General features: G+C 36.8%; 1 protein-coding gene across 9 annotated transcripts in view; it reads right to left on the bottom strand.

Moving 5' to 3' along the window:
* The window catches only part of phactr1 (phosphatase and actin regulator 1), a gene marked incomplete at its 3' end in the record, with an annotated part of 57,401 nt that extends 37,915 nt beyond the window's left edge, over window positions 1–19,486 (bottom strand). For 2 of the 9 annotated variants that reach the window (XM_079888073.1, XM_079888075.1), the window contains exons 1-4: window positions 11,337–11,951; window positions 3,340–3,501; window positions 2,288–2,368; window positions 733–828 (exon numbers count right to left, since the gene is read on the bottom strand). In XM_079888073.1, the coding sequence (XP_079744199.1) occupies window positions 733–828; window positions 2,288–2,368; window positions 3,340–3,501; window positions 11,337–11,649 (652 nt within the window). In that variant the 5' untranslated portion in view covers window positions 11,650–11,951. Of the gene's footprint in view, window positions 1–732; window positions 832–2,287; window positions 2,369–3,339; window positions 3,505–11,336; window positions 11,952–19,232 lie in introns of those variants that run through there. The other 7 variants (XM_079888071.1, XM_079888074.1, XM_079888078.1 and 4 more) reach the window with 6 other exon arrangements.
* Between the last annotated feature and the right edge of the window lie 2,113 nt (window positions 19,487–21,599).

Below are 21,599 nucleotides of genomic sequence, written 5' to 3'. Positions count from 1 at the left end.
ACTGTTTGGTTGCCGATATCCTTCAAAATATCATCTTTTGTGTTCAGCAGAAGAAACTCATACAGGTTTGAAACATATCATTCTAAATATAAAAGAATAACAGAGTCCACAACATACTATAATGATAACGGCACAGAGGAACGATATTTACAAGAAACATTTATGATTATGATTTATCATGTTTTTGTGGAAACTCCTGAAAAATAAAATGTATCACATTCTTTGATGAATAGAAAGTTCCAAAGAACAGCATTTATTTGAAATAGAAAATATTTTGTAACATTATAAAAACATGTCCTGTCACTTTTGAGCAATTTAATGCATCCTTGCCGATTTTTTTCTTTTTTTTTAGTGATCCCAAACTTTTCAACAGTAATATATATATATATATATATATATATATATATATATATATACACACACATATATATAAATAATACATTTTCTGACAATCTATTGAAACTATACAGCAAAAACATCATGTTTGACACCAATCAGCATCTCATTAACATATAACCACCCTCATTTGCATATCATCAACACACATTAAGCATTCCTGATGCACATCAGTGTGATATTCAGGTACGGTATCAGGAATGACCTTTTGAAAAAAATAAAAAAGATCCCCAAAGACCAAAGTACGACTGTTTTAGGAGCAAGAAACCTCGACTGACATTACAAGTGGACTTCAGGGAAAAAGCTGAACTGATAAAGAAGTGGAGTGTAACGCACCTGCCGCTGTGGCGCTGGGGTCAGCTGACTCTGATCCTGGACTGATGACCGTATGTCTGTCCAGGTCACTCACACACACGTCCCCGCTGACCTCCTCTACTGACAGAGAGAAAGACATTTCAGTAGGCGCGTTTCCGTTACAGATTTGCACAAAACTATTGTAATTTTTTCTAAATGTCGATAAAAAACTATTGCTAAATGACGGCGTTTCCATTAACTGATGTTATGCGACTCAAACGCCATTTCTTCCTCTCGCGATAATCCTTCCAAAAATCATGGCAACGGATGTTGGTAGGTTTATATATGTCCCAGCCACCACACTAGCCATTATTATTAATGCAAGGAGACATATAGAACTGTCTCGTCTTCTGTCCAAACACGCGTCATCTACGTCAGGTGACCTGTAAATGCGCAAAAACTGTTTCCACTGCAGTTTTGCGAAATAGTTATTTTTCCGAATTGCCTGAAAAACCCCCTCATGAGCGTAAAAAACTTTTTTGCGATGAATGGGAGTTTTTGCGAAATTGACATGTTTCCATTGGGTGTAATTAATTTCGCAATTTCAATTTGCGCAATTTGAAGGGTAATGGAAACACGGGTACTGTCACTAAGGGCCCTATTTTAACGATCTGAAACTCAAGTATCAAACGCGGAACGCAAGTAACTTTGTGGGCGGGTCTCGGGCACTGTTGCTATTATACCGGCGGGATAAATGACTCTTGCGCCCGATGCAAATCTAAAATGTGTTGGTCTGAAGTCGCTTCATTACTCATAGGTGTGGTTTGGGCGTAACGTGAAATAAACCAATCAGAGCATCATCTCACATTCCCTTTAAGAGCAGGCGCGCTTGTTCCATGGCGGATTGCTATTATAACGGCGGATTTGCCAGGAGCGGTTCACAGCCGAGGAGACCGACGTTCTCGTCAGGGCCGTAAAACACAGAGAAGTGACATTGGGGATGGAGAAACACACACAGATTAGCTTCGGTTAAACAGGCGTATGATAATTTGGGTAAATGTGTAAGCTAGATTTATGCCTATTTTTTCACATCTTCATGGACACAACAATGATTTCCCTCGTGTGATAATATTTTTCCTTGTAATAATGTATGGTTTTCTAAAAATTAAAACTGCTGCGTCTGTGTAGATGAGAGAAGCAAAGTGTGTGTGTGTTGTGCACACGCTACATTGATTATGGCCTAGCATGCGCCCTTAAAATAGCATCTGAACGCGCCACTGACTTTAGACGAGGTTTCTCCTGGTCAGTGGCGGAATTGTTTTCTGAAACTGCAAAATAGCACCAGGGAACGTTTGCGCCGGATCACGCCTCCTCTTTTCCCTGAACCGCCCCCGGGAGCACAAGTTCATTCCCTAATTTACCGACGTGCGTCTGTGGAGGGAAAAGTCCGCTGTGCGCGGGTGAGAAATAGGAATGACACATGCGTCGGTGAACAAAGTCAATTGCGCTGGGTGCGAGATAGGGCCCTTAGAGTGTCATAAACGTGATGTCACTGCCAATTACATTGATTATGAGTGTGTGTGATGTAGACACGTACCTTTCTCATACACTTCCTTCAGCACGCCTCTCTTGATGAGCTCTTCTCTGCTCTGACGCGTCGACATCTTCCTCTCCAGCACTGCGAAGCATTCACAAAACCACTCACACTAACGTTTGAATGTTTTTGAAAGAGTCACTTCTGCTCACCAAGACTGCTTTTATTTGATCAAAAATACAGTAAAAATTGTGAAATATTATTACAATTTAAAATAACTGTTTTCTATGTGAATATATAGTAAAGTGTCATTTATTCCTGTGATCAAAGCTGAATTTTCAGCATCATTACTCCAGTGTCACGTGATCCTTTTCTTATTATTACCAATGTTGAATACAGTTGTGCTGCTTCATATTTTTTGTGCAAATTCTGATAACTACCATCGAAAAGTTTGAAGTAAATAATTATTTTTTTAAACAAAGAAAAAAAGGAAATTGATACTTGAATTCACCAAGGATGCATTAAAGGTGCAGTATGTAAGTTTTTCACTCTACTAAAGCATAAAAATACCATTATATGTTTGCATATATTGAGGAAACATGCTAAGTTCACACACTCGTTTCTCTGTAAAACACTTCTACTGCCAGTTATTTTACTTTGAAATGTGTGTTTCCAGGCTGGAATGTGTGTTATTGTTTTGGTCTGTGATACTTCATGTTTTCATTGTCCATTGCGCTCGTTCCTGTAGCGTGTCTCAATCTGGCGACCCGTGTGAGTGTCGAGTCAGAGGAGGCGGGAGAAACGACGATCTCTGATATTTTGAATTTGGACTGCAGTTCCTATTTCCACCACTAGTTCTCATTCTTACAGACTGCACCTTTAAATTTATCCAAAGTGACAATAAAGACATTTATAATGTTACAAAAGATTGTGTTTCAAATAAATGCTGTTCTTTTGAACATCAAAGAATCCTGAAGCAGCAACATTTATTTTTAATCAAATAAATGCAGGTTGGTGAGCATAAGTGACATCTTTCAGCAACAATAAAAAATGAATGATTCCACACGTTTGAGCGCTAGTGTATAAACGAACACATCTTCGGGCAGAAGACGAACCTGCAGACGTCTGTTTGAACTTGTCGCTCTTTTTCTTCCTCCATTTCCAGGGTTTGAAGAGTCGCCCTAGACTGGCCAGTTTGCTCCGTCTGCGGATGGGCGGTGTGTGTGTCCCGGGAACCAGCGAATCCGAGCGCATCGCCGCCAGACGCTCCGCACCCTCTGCTGAACACACACACACAAACACGCTTTGAAGGAGTAAAACACAAATATGAAAATACTGCCATAATTTGCCGAACTGTTTCACAGAGATTCCAGGACTTTCAGAAGCGCTACTCTTTTGGTTTTCAAGGACTGAGATCTTACTTCTCAAACAATATCTTTATTATGTTTTCAATGATAAAAAAAAGGTAAGTAGATGCATAATAATAAACTAATAAAACAAAATGGTTAAAATAATAAAAGTGCAGGAGATGCAATGACTGTGGAAACTTTAACCATTTTTTAACCAAACTTTTATCGCTTTCCTTATTCAAACTGATTTATTTCCATGAATATATGATTGACCTGAAGAATGAAAGCTGTATCATTAGATATTTATATGAGCAATATTACGCTCATAACCATGTGAAATGGTTCTATAACTGTATTAGACGGACTGCAGAGTTCATTTTGAGTGAAAAGATTGTTTTACCAATAAAATTAAACACTAATTTACATGTATTGCCTTTCAATAATTCAAGCACTTTTCAAGTGCCTTTTCTTAAATATGTCTGTCTCAAGGGTTTTCAGGACTTACACTTCAAAAAAGTAAAGTTCAAGCACTTTAAGCACTTTGTACGAACCCTGTCAAAGATGTCCAAGCTACCGTATGTCAACAGAACCACTTTTATGGTGCTTTTTAAGAGTAAAAATAACCAGTTTCATTTCATGGGAAGAAAAAAAAAAATCTTGCGTTCAATAAAGTAGAAACTTCCACAAGTTTAAAACAACATGAGGGCGAGTAAATGAAGACAACTTTCAGTTTTGGGTGAATTATTCCCTTAACAAGTCAATCTACAAACCAAATCTATAAAACTGGCAGGATTACACTAACAATTTCCAGAAGCTGCGATTAAAAAGTCAAGCTCATAAATCAAGTAAACGAGCCAAAAGAATTTAGATGGATTAGAGAGTAAGTGAATAATTGCGTATTAAATGTCGCGGCAGAGACCAAATACCTTTAGGATCAAGTAATTGGAAAAACTCATGCAACTATCTTCGGGACTTTCCCCCTTCTTCCCAGTTTGTAGGAAAACGCTGAAGTTTTCAGACCTTTTTTATTACCTTTTCCATTAGGTAACTCAAATAAAATAGTTTAAAGAACATTAATTTTCTTAGATGAAGGGGGAGGCGACAGTCTCCCGTATAAAATATATATACATAAATATATAATCACGTATGTAATTTTCAGCATCATTACTCCAGTCTTCAGTGTAACATGATCCTTCAGAAATCACTCTAATATGATGATTTAATGCTCAAGAAACATTTATCATTGCTATCAATCTTGAAAACGGTTATGTAAAAATTTAAATTAAAATTAAAAAATGTAAAATTAAAATAATTCATCATTTTCTGATTAATAGACAGCTCAAAAGAACAGCATTTATTTGAAATAAAATCTTTTGCAACATTAAATTACGGTCACTTTTGACCCATTTAATACATCCTGGCTGAATAAAAGTATTAGCCTAATTTATTTTAACCCCCCCTTTCTATTTCAGATAAATGCTGTTCTTTTGAACTTTCTATTTATCAAAGAATTTTTTCAACATTGATAATAATCATAAATGCTTCTTGAGCATCAAATCATCATATTATAATGATTTCTGAAGGATCATGTGACACTGAAGACTGGAGTAATGATGCTGAAAATTCAGCTTTGATCACAGGAATAAATTACACTTTACTGTATATTCACATAGAAAACAGATGATTTTAATATTTAACAATATACAATTTTTTTTTTTTTGTATTTTTTAACCAAATAAATGCAGCCTTGGATGAGCAGACTTCTTTTAAAAACATTAAAAATCGTACCGATCCCAAAATTATGAACGGCAGTGTTATATATAAATATAAAAATTATATATAAATAGAAGCTAAATTCACCAACAAAAATGGCTCCTGCACTGAAATCACTGGAAACTTCCTCTGGGAAAACTGGAAGCATTCTGGATGCGTTCTCCACCGGCTGTCGGTGACCGCGCGGTAAAAATAGGCTTCAGGCGCATTAAAACAGGCAGAAGGTAAAAGGAAAGAATGATGCTTGTTTTTCCAGAAGGGTTTTACTGCTGAACATTCACTTCAGCTCCACATCTGACCGATGAATGTGGGTCATCACGCATAACCAACAACGCAGAATACAAGAACATAAAACAACAGACAAAAACAACAACAATAAAACGTGGATTTACCTTTTAAAAGCATATTAGTTCACACTTGACTTGACATTCTTATGTTGGTGGCATAGTGTAATAATATAAGAAATTATCAATACTGAGAAAAAAAATACTGTATATATTACATATTTAAATGGTGCACACTATAATAAAGCATCATCAGGGTAACATGTGACACTAAAATAATGCAATAAAATTAAACCCTTGTACTTATTACAAAAAATGATATTTTTAATATAAAATTTGTTATTATACCTAATTCTTACATTTATTATATAAAATGTTACAATTATTTATTATATTTAGTATTTAATTTAATTATTTAACATATTAAATATATATCTATATGTCTATATATATATATATATATATATATATATATATATATATATTATAAAATGTATATTTAATGATGCATCACATTCTGTAGTTAACTGTAAATCACAAGACTCATATTTTCTACTTACTAAAAAAACAACTAATGTTAATAATATTTTCCTGCAAAAGTACATGTGTTTTGTGTTGTTGAATATAATTGTAACTTTTTCCGTCCAAAACCCATACAGTATTTTACAGTAAACTTCCATGTTAAATCCATTAAAATTTTCCCCTGTGTATGGTCAGGTAACCAATTAAAGGTACATTGTGTAATATTTAGGAGGATCTGTTGACAAAAGTGCAATATCATATACATAATGTTTTCAGTGGTGTATAAAGACCTTACTTAATGAACCGTTATGTGTTTGCATTTCGTTTGCATTTCTGTATACACCACGGGTCCTTACACTGAAATGGCCATTTTGTGCCGACATGTACAGGAGCCCTGAACGGACAAACGTGTTTCATCACTATGTTGTTCTTCACGCTAGCTAAAGTCAGCGAATAAAACACTGACACAATGATGAACAAGTAACAATAATATTCACAATAATATATCGTTTTACTGAATAATTAAGTGAACATCATTTCTTAATTTATCTTTGTAAAGAAACCTCATTGTTTAACTGCTACTCTCTGCTGTCTCAGACGACGACATCACTTCCTGTCGGCCACCGTAACTTCTGTTGGGTGCAATTCACAACCTCACCCCTAGATGCCGCTAATTTACACACTGCACCTTTAAAGAGTCTTTCCTGTGCATTGACTTTTTTGTTGTACTGCAGTATCTACTGTTGGTAGTTAACAGATGAGATTGTCAAAAGTGCAAGGAATTAAAGTTCTAAACTTAAATGTTAATTGTAAACAAATGTTTATGAAGTTGCAGCTGTATAATTTATGGAAATACTGAAAGCTGAAAAAGCGGATTTTTAAAGCGGCGAGTGAAAGAGAATTTTACTTGCCCGACCGGACAAGTGGCCTGATTAAAACGCCAATAACAAAAAATAACTAGGAAAAACCGAAACACGAGATTGACTCTGACTTTATACATTTAATGTAGGCCCTAAGTGGCGATTGAAAGTGTATAATGCAGTGACGAGGTTGCTTGTTCGAGCAGCCTGTCGGGAGAAATCGAAACAAATGAGCGCAACACACACAAAGAAACTCAGTTCATACTGTGATAAAAATTAAAGTGTGGAGGTTTTATATTTATAACATATGATATAGTTAAGCAACATTACACGACCAAGAGTGCTGTTTCGCATCTCACAGTCACACTGAGCCATGTTTCATTTCTGAATGATTCAGCGTTTTGAACGAATCGGTTGAGTGAAATATTCAATGACTCACTCATAAACAACTGCCTCATTCCTGAACGAATCAGCTGTTTGAACGAATCGTTTGAATGAATGACTCAATGACTCACTCATTAAGACGTTCACCTTCATGTTTAAAAGTATAATTTTTCCCCCAACATTTCTTTTTTGTATATTCAAAAAAAAATTTATTTAAGACAATCTTGTAACGTTATTTAATGCAGTTGTATTTTTTTTCAGAGTAAATTATTTAATTTGATTGGTAACAGCCTTATAGTGTCTTTATTATTCATATAATTCTATTTATTATTCTAATATTATTCTAATAATTATAATATTATTCTAATAATTATAATAGTAATAGTAATTATTGATCAAATTGAAGAATTTGAAATAAAAGATAAAGCATGTATTTAATAAGATTAGAGGCGGAAATAACATTTATGAAAGGTAAAAATAAATGTCCTCTGGGTAAATATCACAAATATGCAGATTTAAATATGTCAAAGCTGATAGAAGAGAATAATGATTCAGAAAAAATTATATTTACAACAGAGAAAAATCCTATTTTTTCAAGCACAACTTAACCAGATGACAAGCCTTAATGTTGAGCCCTGTAATACATTATTCATTGTCTAATACATTATATTTGGACAGTGTATTTATATTGTTATACAAACACATTATATACAAGTAAACTATATACAGTATATATATATATGTAAGGGATAATGTAGAGCGAGGCGGTTGTTATAGTGAATACAACCCCGACAGGCTGATCGGGACCCCGACGCGAAGCCACATTGTAAAGCACATTGGTAAACTTGTGTTGTTTTAATTGTGCTATGTAAGGGATAATGTAGAGCGGTTTCGGGGTTGTATTCGCTATAACAACCGCCTCGCTCTACATTATCCCACTTATTACATGGCTACCCACCAAACAAATCAATAATTTGACACAAAATATTGATTTTAAAAAGGAGTTTATTAATTTAAAAACGATTGTATTGCTTCCGCTAAAGAAAATAGTCCGTTCCGTCTCTACGGTTAGAATCCTGTGTCCATAGCAACGCTCTGTTTATCATGGCAACGGTGTGTTATACTTAGCAGCGGCTGCTATCAAGAAATAATACATCGCATTCTACATTAGAATTCAACCAAGCCATGTAATAAATATATATATACAGACCCTTTCCAAAAAATTAGAATATCATGTAAAAGTTTATTTATTTCCATAATTCCATTCAAAACGTTAAACTTCCATAGATTATAGATTCAGGGCCCACAACTTAAACGATTTCAAGTATTTAGTTGTGTATTTGTACAGAATTTGGGCTTCCAGCTCATAAAACCCACGAAAACAGGATTTCAAAAAATTAGAATATTACATGAAATTACACAGTAATTACACAGTGATACCATGGTCACTGAACCAGGTGTTGGTTCTTTTGGCAGTGTGGGCGGGTGCAAATCCTGCTGGAAAATGAAGGAAGCATGAAGTGCTCTGGACATGTCCTGGTAGACGCTGCGTTGACTCTGGATTTAATAAAGCACAGTGGACCAAAGTCCTCTTTTCTGATGAGAGCAAATTTTGCATCTCATTTGGAAACCAAGGTCCCAGAGTCTGGAGGAAGAATGGAGAGGCACACAATCCAAGATGCTTGAAGTCCAGTGTGAAGTTTCCACAGTCTGTGATGGTTTGGGGAGCCATGTCATCGGCTGGTGTTGGTCCACTGTGCTGTCCACTCAACACAGCCGTCTACCAGGACATTTCCAGAGCACTTCATGCTTCCTTCATTTTCCAGCAGGATTTGCACCCGCCCACACTGCCAAAATAACCAAAACCTGGTTCAATGACCATGGTATCACTGTGTAATTACTGTGTGATTTCATGTAATATTCTAATTTTTTGAAATCCTGTTTTCGTGGGTTTTATGAGCTGGAAGCCCAAATTATGTACAAATAAACAACTAAATACTTGAAATCGTTTAAGTTGTGGGCCCTGAATCTATAATCTATGGAAGTTTAACGTTCTGAATGGAATTATGGAAATAAATAAACTTTTCCATGATATTCAAATTTTTTGGAAAGGGTCTGTATGTATATAGTGTGGCATATAGTGGTGAGGTGTCTAAGGGTGTTTTCACACCTGAAAGTCCACACCGAGGTCCGCACCAAAGTTCATGTTTGATACATTTTATACATTCGGTAAGTACACTAAAGAACTTTACGTGACACACTTGCGTCCTGTCATCATCATCTATGTGGGCTGCATCTCGACATTGATTGGTTTGTAAATGGACGTTTGTCTGACGTTAGCGTGATGTCAGTTTGGCGGGTAACTTTGACAGGAATGAATGAACAGACGCATATCGTTGCCACTATACTGTTATTATTACGGCATTACTCCCTGAAGCGCCGACTATACTCGAGGCGAGTTCACATTCGCCAAATGAACGTCCTCGTTGTGCGAACATTTTATGGTGGCCGGCAGTAAAGGAGAAGAGCGAGCAATCCTGCGGGAACCACCGGAACTTCCTGTAAATGCGAACCATACAGAAAATGTGTTTGATCCAGTTTGATCCGGACCGAGACTACCTCTTTTCGTCTGACCAAATTTCGTCTGTTTGGTCCGGATCGTGGTCTGGGGGAGGGTTCACACCTGTGATTTTGAATCGGATCAAACTAAAAAGTCAGAAAATCCGGACCAAACAAGGTAGGTGTGAAAGGGCCCAAAGACCCAACATCTACTGCAGTACTGGAGTGCCTCAGGGCTCAGTGCTGGGACCACTTCTCTTCTCCATCTACATGACATCACTAGGATCTGTCATTCAGAAACATGGTTTTTCCCATCACTGCTATGCTGATGACACACAACTCTACCTCTCATTCCAGACAGATGATCCAACGGGATCTGACAGACACCATCACCTTCAACTAAACCTAGTCTCAGCCAACCCAACATTACATCACAATTTCTCCATTCAGCTATATGTTAATCATCCATAACTCGTTTCAGGACAGCCAGGAACCATGGAGTTAAACTTCACAGACCACAAACTACCCAGTCCTGAAGATTTGCCTTATACAACATGAGGATGATCAGGCCCTTCCTATCGGAGCTACACAACTCCTGGTCCAAGCTCTTGTTCTCTCCAGACTGGACTATTGTAATGCTCTCTCCTTCCAGCTTCACTGTCAAACCTCTGCAACTGATCCAGAATCCAGAAGAGTGTCTTCATCGAGCCGAAGAGACGCACACGTCACTCCTCTCCTCATAAACTTGCACTGGTTGCCAGTTGTCAAATTAAAGGTGCAATTTGTAATATTTGGAATAAGCCAAAGGTATTACTGAGCATATACTTTTTACTCAAATATATAATACACTTATGGTATACTGCTTGTATGTTTCGAAGACGCTCGTAATGAATTTGTAATGTACTTGTAACACAAATAAAGTACATTTAATATGATCACTAATCAAGCATGTAATTAAAACTCGATCCATTAATACAATCACTTTCTTTTCTCTTCTCTTCTACTCTATAGCGATTTAATAACAAATAAAAAACAAAAAACACACTGCCTTAGACTATATTGTTGTCTTCTCATTTGTAAGTCGCTTTGGGTAAAAGCATCTGCTAAATGATTAAATGTATATGTATATATATATATATATATATATATATATATTATGAGGGAGATAAATACTCTGGATGTCAATGAGGCCCAAACATTCTTCAAAATATCTTCCTTAGTGTTTAACAGAAGAAAGAAACTTGATGATGTCAGGATTTTCATGTGTGGATGAACTGTCCCTTTAACTAGTTAAGAATTAAACAGGCCAGCATAAACAAGATTTAAAAAACAGTTTTGGCCCGTTATACGCGGCATCGCCATCATCATCATCATCACTCACCGTCCCGAATGTCGTTCCCGCGGCTGCAGTTACTGCAGATGTGCTTGATATGACCGGAGATCACAAACGGAGTGTTGTTGTTACCGGGGGCGGTGGGCTGCCGTAGCCTGACCAGGTTAAAGGCTCTCCGTTTGCGCGGTTTCTCAGCGGACGATGACGATGATAATGATGAAGAAGATGATGCGTCCTCCCGTAACCGAGATGTGATCCAGGTCCCGTGCGCTCCCGTGAATGCGGGACCCGCCATGACGGATCCGTGTCTATCGGTCACACCCCGGGATGGTGCGGATACCGAACGGAAGAGCGCGTGCATTACCGATCATGCCGAGCCGCGCAAACCGTCCTGTGCGCGAGACCACACGCGCAAAAACCGTTGGCCCACCTGAGTATGAGCGCGCGCGCGCGTGTGTATGTGTGTGTATGTACACACATACACCAGCTGATTTAAGACACTTTCCTAATTCGGTATTTTCTTCAATATATCACCCCTTTAAAATCCCGGTAATCCTTCGGCAACGCTCGTGATTTCCGCGCGAATGACAGCGACTGGCGCAGATTTGTTTATCATAAGCGGGCGATGGATGCGCCTCTCGGCAGCATCACTTCAAATTCATCAACGTGACGCAATGCCGTGAAGTCCACGTAAAAATACGCGGACTGGAATCAACCGTTAACGGGAGCAAATTCACGGATCCTACTACGGCGAGAACCTGTTCTATGAATATTAATGAGCCAGCGTTACGTTCGGCCAGCAGGCACACCTGATTGGACCGTTGTTAAGTGGGCTACTATGCTGAAGGCTTGGCTCATTAATATTAATGCTGCAACGTGACGTTGGTAGGACTTAAACAGCCTTTAACATCCAAATCTATTATTATTAGTGATTAACTATATTTATTTATATTGCATCTCTTCTATCACAGTTTTTTTTTGTTACCAAACAGCGTGACATGAGAGCTAAGCCTTTGCCATAGTATTATTTACTCCGGTCACACAGTCCTTACCGAGAGAATCCAGACCGGATCTAACGGAAGACCCCGCCTACGTCACCGTGTTTTGAATGGTGTCTGAAACCTGTACTAAAATAAAAATAATAACGGTAACCATTTCCCCCCAATATCGTCTGTGATTTACCTATTGCTAAATGCTGCTTATCTATTGGTCAGATAAATTATGTAGATTTAACGAAAATCCCTGTATTTCCCTACTATACATACCATAAAGATATTTATTAGACAGGTTGTGTTAGCCTATCTATTTACAGATTATTTTTCTTTCCTCAAAATAATAGTAAAATAGTTAAATAATAAGATTAAACTAAATTAACAAATTATTAATATAAATAAATACATTTAAATAAATAAAATCGAATCAATACAGTACCATAGTGAGTAGAAAATAATAATAATAATAATAATAATAATAATAATATAACAATAGAAGTTAAGTATTAAATATTCTCCAAATACTATTCACACATTATAATCTACATTTTTCACAGTATAAAGAGGGTCTGCTAGGGAATTCTGGAAAATGTAGAGTAAAAAAATGAGCAAACTGTAAACAATAAATAAATTATTGAAAATAATATATAAATAAATAATTTAACAGTACAGTACAGAAATTAAATATTTTCAAAATAATATTTTACACACATATTCTAATAAAAGCTGCATTTTTCGTTCCTGGCACGAGGATGAGCGTCTGAAAGAGTGAAAACTCCTGCCTTAGAAAACTAAGAAATAAAGAGGAAATATTGTCATATTTCATATTGTCAATATCTGTGCAGATGTTTGATCAGCTGAGCTTTTCATTGTGTGTTTGCTTCACTAAGCTGACCCCAGAACAGATGCAGCGCTGAGAACATGTGCAGATGAAATATTATCTAGGATAAATCAAAGCATGACTGGAATGAACGCTCTCTGTCTCAGAGTCTCCAGCAGATGGCAACGTGTGCGAGAACACCAAGCCCTGTCGTTTCAAGCTTGACTTTAATCATGTTTGAAAATGTGTATTTGTGTGTGTGCCTTTGTCACAAACCAGCTGTGCAGTTAATGTGTGTGTGTGTGTGAATGAGGTGAATCTCATGCAAGCATGTTCAGGTCACATGATGCAACCCCTAATTAACTAAATAAAGACATGAAAACATCTGGTGGGAATATGCATTCAAAAATAAATAAATAGATAAATAAAAAAACACCTTCATTGCCTTTATGCAAAATAATATATGACCTTTTTCAATATGCAACCCAGACACATTTTCAATACATTTACCCGATTGCCTAATAGCTATATATTCCTGGAAAAAAGGCTTCATTTACAGAATAACTGCAGATGGATGCTGATTTAACTAGTGAAAGACAGTATTTGAAAAGCGAATGATGGTCATGATTCTCTGAATAGCAGAACGAGTGTTTTGTAACTCATCCTTCTGCAGTTTGACTCGTCACACAGACAAATGCATTCGTTTAATCCATTCTGTTATGCAACTGTGTCCCTTTAACACACACACACACACACACACACACACACACACACACACACAGCGGTAATACATCTGACATCTAACACTTTTCAGTGATTGGCTTATTCTGAGCTGAATTCTCACCATTACACACAGAAACACACATGTAGTGTTTTCATGTTTTATGGGGACTCTCCATAGATGTGTTTATTTTTATACTGTCCAAACTGTATATTCTGTCCCCTTACACTAACCCTAAACCTACCCATCACACACACACACACACACACACACACACACACACACACACACACACACACACTAACCCTAAACCAACCCATCACACACACACACACACACACACACACACTAACCCTAAACCAACCCATCACACACACACACACTAACCTAACCCCTAAACCTGCCCATCACACACACACACACACACACACACACACACACACACACACACACACACACACACACACACACTAACCCGACCCCTAAACCTACCCATCACACAGACACACACACACAAACACGCACACACACACACACACACACACACACACACACACACACACACACACACACACACACACACACACACACACACACACACACACACACACACACACACACTAACCCTAAACCAACCCATCACACACACACACACACACACACACACACACACTAACCCTAAACCAACCCATCACACACACACACACTAACCTAACCCCTAAACCTGCCCATCACACACACACACACACACACACACACACACACACACACACACACACACACACACACACACACACACACTAACCCGACCCCTAAACCTACCCATCACACAGACACACACACACAAACACGCACACACACACACACACACACACACACACACACACACACACACACACACACACACACTAACCCGACCCCTAAACCTACCCATCACACACAAACACACACACACACACACACACACACTAACCCTAAACCAACCCATCACACACATACACACACTAACCCGACCCCTAAACCTACCCATCACACACACACACACACACACACACACACACACACACACACACACACACACACACACACACAGCCTGCAGGCGGTGTGTGTGAGTATCAGATGAGTGTGTGTTGTGTCTGGCCTCACAGTATATTGATCTCTCAGCTCATCCAACCACGAGAACAGCAGTGAAATACACCGACACTTCAGCAGAGTTGATATGGGTGACGCTCCACAATCACCTCTCAGTGGTAACATTACTTCATATATTAACTAACAGTGCGAAATATATTTTTACAACATTTACAGTAATAATCATTGTTGATGTTAGCTAATGATAAAATCAACTCTTCATAGTTTGCTCATGTTCACAGTGCATCACCTAATGTTAACAAATACAGCTTTTATGTAGAAATTAACATTAACTAAGACTAAAAAATGCTTTAGAAGTGTTTCTCATTGTTAGTTCAAGTTAAAGCGGCTGTTTGTAGAATTCATAAACCCTTGTTTAAATTGTTAAAACAATTAAAAATCATATTAAAAATGATTAAAAACATGCACACAACAAAATTACTAAAATTGAAAAAACTTAAACTGAAAATATATTTAAAAAAATATACTAAAAAAGGATAATTCAATATATTAATAAATACTATAGTAAATAAATAATACTTAACAAAAGAACACTGAGCGACTGGACATGTTCATGATTTTCAAACTTTAATCTTTTAAAAAGTTAGTAAATTTAAGAGTTTGTAAAATGCAACAAAAAAAGGAAATGAACTGAACGAACACTGAGCCGAATGTGTGAGGAGCATCAGCTCAGATCAGCCCTGAAAACACTAATGCGATGAAACAGCTTCCACCTCTCAGTCACACACACACACACACACACTTACTGACTCTTCCTGACAGGATAACAGCCTGTAGGTCACAGACGTCCATCACTGCTTCAGGATCAGCTCATACACACACGTGACGTCACAATAACAAGCTATAAAAACATGCACTTTCAAAAAGTAATTAGTCCAGCATCACTATCACTATCACTATCCTTCACCGTCAGATTTCCTTCTTTTATACGTGTTGCATTGGTGATCCCGATCCAACACATTTTAAAAAGCAACTGCAAGTGCTACGACAAGTTTGACGGTGTTACTTTTAAAAGTAATGCATTACAATATTGCATTACTCCCCAAAAAAAGTAACTAATTGCGTTACTTAGTTACATTTTATGAAAAGTAATGCGTTATGTTACTTTAGCGTTACTTTTTCTCATCTGGGCTGGGCTTGCTTGTTTAGTTTTTAATAACAAGAAAAAAAGTACTATTTTTGGCAAATGTAAAGACTCTTTCACAGCAAAAGTGAAGTGAATAATCCTCAGGCTGAAGGAAACGCATGTTTACTCCTGTACAGTAGAGGGCGCCGCTCAAACAAACCTTTTATTTCTAAATCTAAAGTAATTTTTGCTTATTAGTATGGTTGATTTAGATCTTGAAGGTCTGCAGCAAAGACATTGGTTAATAAATTGAGAAATAAATACATAAAGTATATTTGTGTAATTTAATATAGTTCATTATAAAAGTTGTGTGTAAAATTCTGAGATTGCATTTTACTGTTTTTATTCATTTTGAGGAATACTGAATGTTTTCGTGCAAGTGAGATGAGCAAATGCATGTTCACATTTAGTCTAGAACTACAATAACCATCATGTTTACACACACACACACACACACACACTACCTCACTTTATTTCTCTCAACATGGGGACAGGAGAACTGTCAGTCAATAAATGTGAAAAAGTAACTTGGATATTTTGTTGTAAATTAAAAAAGTAATGCATTACTTACTTGTAACTTGTACAAGTAAAGTTACTTGTAATGAGTTACAAAGCTGTCCAGTGACAATTCACTGATAAAAATGATTCTGTGGTGAAGTAAATGCTACAGAAAAATAAAACGAATGTAATTTCTAGGTGAAAATGTTAGTTCAGGCAAGAATTAAAAAAACTAAGTAAATTCTATATTAGTACTAAATTCAAGCTTGTAGAAATTAAAGCGTAAATCTCAACGATATAAAATTAAGTAAAACCTACACAGTTTTTCAAATACTGGTGTTCCCATCATGCACTGGGGCATGAATAATTAATAAGGTTGATTTTTCACTGTTTTCCAGCTGTATTTACACTGTTTTATCATTGCTTTTGTTGTTAGGTTTAGTAACTTGCCATTTTATGACATCTGGATTCATTTTCTACTCAAAATGACACATTCATACTCAAAAACAATCGAATGTTACCGTCATTGTATATTGTGTACCAAGTATTTAATTCAGTGTTATATTGCTTAAGTAAAAAGATAATTGTTAAATTTACTAAACTTAGTTAAGTAGATGTTACTTAATTCTTTATGTGACATAAATAAATTTATTGTAATTAAGTAGTATTTACTTAAATACTTCAATTAAATGTCAAATGAATGTTAAGTTCAATAGTAAGCAGATTTTACTTGATAATAACAGGTAAGTTGTACAGAATAGTAGCAGTAAAATTTACTTAAAATTGTTTCGAGGATTTTTCAAGTATTTTTTCAGTGAAGCTGTTGTTCACCTATAAGGCACAAATTTTGCACGTTTTTTTCTGACGGTGTAAAGTCATGCAGGTTTGCAGTGAGGTGAGGATGAACACAAGATCTGAAACACAATACTGCTGATATAAAGCCTGTCATTAATCTTTACCGCTCACGTCACGACTCTCTCAGCCTCTTTAAGATGAGCGCATTGAACTGTGTGACTCACCGGCGCACATGAAGACAGTGCTGAGTTTATATCTGTGCATTCATGAGTCTGTGTGTGTGTGTGTGTGTGTGTGTGTGTGTGTTTCCCCTTCAGAAAGAAACATCTGCATCTCTGAATGAACACACCTCTGGATCAGCTTTACCAAAACATACTTTATAGTAATTTGGAATTTACCATGTAACTATATGGATATGGAAATCATTCAGTACCATGGTAATACCATGTTTTTAGACATGCACCATGGTAATATTGGGATATTTTGAAGTACCTTGGAATAGATACTCTAAATATAAATAACATAGTATAAGCCACTGCACCATGGTATTTTTGAAGTAGCTTGGAGTAATATGTAAATATAGTAGCACATGTGTGTTTGGTACCTTTGTCAAAGTTCATTTACTATGGTATGCTCTATTATATTTGGTCTGTCTGACCGCTTAGTACCATAGTATTATTTTTTGGACACTGTACCATGGTAATTTTTGTAATACTCTGGAGTGACATGTAAATAGTACTGGTAATTATTCAGTGCCATGGTAATATTGGAATTTTTTTTAAGTATTTTGGAATAAATACTCGAAAGAACATGGTATATATTAATGCACCATGTTTTTTTAACATATATACCATGGTATTTTTTTAAGTAGTTTGGAGTACAATCTAAATATAATTGCATATGTAGGCTATATGGTATTCATTAGTACTATATCTAAGCTATAGCTTTTACTATAGCACATGTGTATTTGTTAAATATAATACCATGTTTTTTGCTCATGTACCATTGTTTGTTTGTTTTTTTAATACCTTGGGGTAAATACTCTAAATAACATGGTAAATATAAATGCACCGTTTTATTTTTTGTATATACCATTATATATACCATAGTATAGTTTGGAGTATGTAAATGTAATGCCATGTATATGGTATTCATTAGTACCATATCAAAGTTCATATACCATGGTATTCCTTAAGTAAATACTGTGATATTTGGCCATGTCTATATGTTGATCACTATTTTTGGACACTACTCTGATAAAAGCATGTGTTTTTGGACATGTGCCATGGTAATATTGGGATTATTTGAAGTATTCTTAAGTAAATACTCTAAACAACATGGTATATGCAAATGCACCATGGTATTTTTGAAGTAGCTTGGAGTAATATGTAAATATTATGCACATGAATATTTGGTAATGGTAATTACATGTTTTTGATTTTTGCACATGTACTATGGTAATACTGTAATTTTTTTTAAGTACTTTAGAGGAAATACTCTAAATAACATGGTATATTAGTGCACCTTGTTTTATTTTTTGACTTGTGTATTATGGTATTTTTAAAAAATAGCTTGGAGTACTATGTAGTAAATGGCATGTGTAGGCTATATGGTAATCATTTTGTACCACATCAAAGAGCATTTACCATGGTTTTCTTTATTTGGTCAGGTCTATGTTGATCACTATTTCTGGTAAAAGGCAAGCACGTGTTTTCAGACATGCACTGATGTCATGTCATTCTTTAACTGGAGTGCCATCCAATATGAACATGGTAATCATTCTATTCCATCAATAGCATGGTATATTACCACAGTACAGTAGTGAACGCGCACACTCACCTGTCTGTAATGTGTAGGACAGCCTGGTTTCGTTGAGGTACGGTGTGTCGCTCTTGGATCGGGCTCTTCTGATGGGCCGCCGGTCCACATCGTCCTGGTCGGGTGCCGTCGCCATCAGAGCCGCGGGACCCCCGGTGAAGCCCCGGTAACGGTTGAGACACGGGAGGGCGCGAGCAGGGGGAGGGATGGAGACTCCTCCTCGCTCCGTTAACAGATCAACCGACACGACACACGCGAGACACAAGCGCACGGACCGTCAATCGCATCCCGCCCTGATGCAGCACACGGATGAACGGAAACATCCAAATCCCGCTGCCGTATACCGTTTCTAACCGGGATGACGTGTCCGCACGGAGAATCTGCACTGATGCGGCGGAGAGCGGATTTTCCGCGTGCGCGTCCCTCATTCACGCGTTACTACACACGCGCTAGCTCTCATGACACATGCATGTAGATGTAGTATAAACACCGGTAAAACGGCACCGATCTCCGTGCAGCTGTGACATCATCAGTACCGATCGATGATCCGGAGCGCTTCACCTGTCGATGGTTCAGAGCTGACTCATTCTAAAGGATACGATAGAAATGCACACGTACCATACGAACTGTAATAAAATTACAGAAATGTAACAGGGTCATTCTTGGTATTCGGTGCCTTCTGGACATCATCAAAAAATGTAGAAAATCAAACTGGGTTTTTAAAAACACTTTTGTTTTGTGTAATCATACGTTGATGAAAAACATTTGAAAGATGTTTTTGGTCAAGCTCGGGTAAATAAATGTATCCATTTATTAAACAAAATCAATGAAATTGTATATCAGAAATGTCCACCCTGTTAGAGAGAAATGAACAACAGTTTAAATACTTGTGATTCAAATTTTGAGGCATTGTGTTTTTTTTTCTTAGATAATCATGCCCCTTTGTCCTTTTAAAAGCATATCAGTTAATAAATTATCAGAAAATGTACAGAATATATTAGGCTATCTTATACATATATTACATTTTTTATTTTCAGATACAAATTCCTAAAAGGCATTTTTGTTAACTTTTTAAAGTACTACATTATTGATAGATTTTCATAGTCACTGAATTATTAGTATTTTTTTGGTATTTTCATTAAATTAACAGGGTGGACAAAATAAAAACCGAGTGGACTGAGTAATAACATAGTGGACTAAGTAATAACAGGGTGGACTAAGTAATAACATAGTGGAGTAAGTAATAACATAGTCCACCCTGTTATTACTTACTCCACTCTGTTATTACTTAGTCCACCCTGTTATTACTTACTCCACTAAGTAATAACAGAGTGGAGTAAGTAATAACAGGGGTGGGCTAAGTAATAACAGAGTGGAGTGAGTAATAGCAGAGTGGAGTAAGTAATAACAGGGTGGAGTAAGTAATAACAGAGTGGAGTAAGTAATAACAGGGGTGGGCTAAGTAATAACAGAGTGGAGTAAGTAATAAAAGGGTGGACTAAGTAATAATAGAGTGCCCTAAGTAATAACAGGGTGGAGTAAGTAATAACAGGGTGGACTAAGTAATAATAGAGTGGACTAAGTAATAACATAGTGGAGTAAGTAACAACAGGGGTGGGCTAAGTAATAACAGAGTGGAGTGAGTAATAACAGGGTGGACTAAGTAATAACAGAATGGACTAAGTAATAACAGGGTGGACTAAGTAATAACAGAATGGACTAAGTAATAACATAGTGGAGTAAGTAATAACAGGGTGGACTAAGTAATAACAGAGTGGAGTAAGTAACAACAGGGGTGGGCTAAGTAATAACAGAGTGGAGTGAGTAATAGCAGAGTGGAGTAAGTAATAACAGAGTGGAGTAAGTAACAACAGGGGTGGGCTAAGTAATAACAGAGTGGAGTGAGTAATAGCAGAGTGGAGTAAGTAATAACAGGGTGGACTAAGTAATAACAGGGTGGACTAAGTAATAACAGGGTGGAGTAAGTAATAACAGGGGTGGGCTAAGTAATAGAGTGCACTAAGTAATAACAGGGTGGAGTAAGTAATAACAGGGGTGGGCTAAGTAATAACAGAGTGGAGTAAGTAATAACAGAGTGGAGTAAGTAATAACAGAGTGGACTAAGTAATAACAGAGTGGACTAAGTAATAACAGGGGTGAACTAAGTAATAACAGGGTGGAGTAGGTAATAACAGGGTGGAGTAGGTAATAACAGGGTGGAGTAAGTCATAACGGGGTGGACTAAGTAATAATAGAGTGCACTAAGTAATAACAGGGTTGAGTAAGTAATAACGGGTAGGGCTAAGTAATAACAGAGTGGACTAAGAAATAACAGAGTGGAGTAAGTAATAGAGTGGAGTAAGTAATAACAGGGTGGACTAAGTAATA

The sequence above is a fragment of the Squalius cephalus genome (assembly GCF_949319135.1).
Source record: "Squalius cephalus genome assembly, chromosome: 12".
In the NCBI taxonomy this organism is placed as follows: domain Eukaryota; kingdom Metazoa; phylum Chordata; class Actinopteri; order Cypriniformes; family Leuciscidae; genus Squalius; species Squalius cephalus.
Note: the sequence above shows the minus strand (reverse complement) of the source record. Positions and strands in the feature narration are given on the sequence as shown.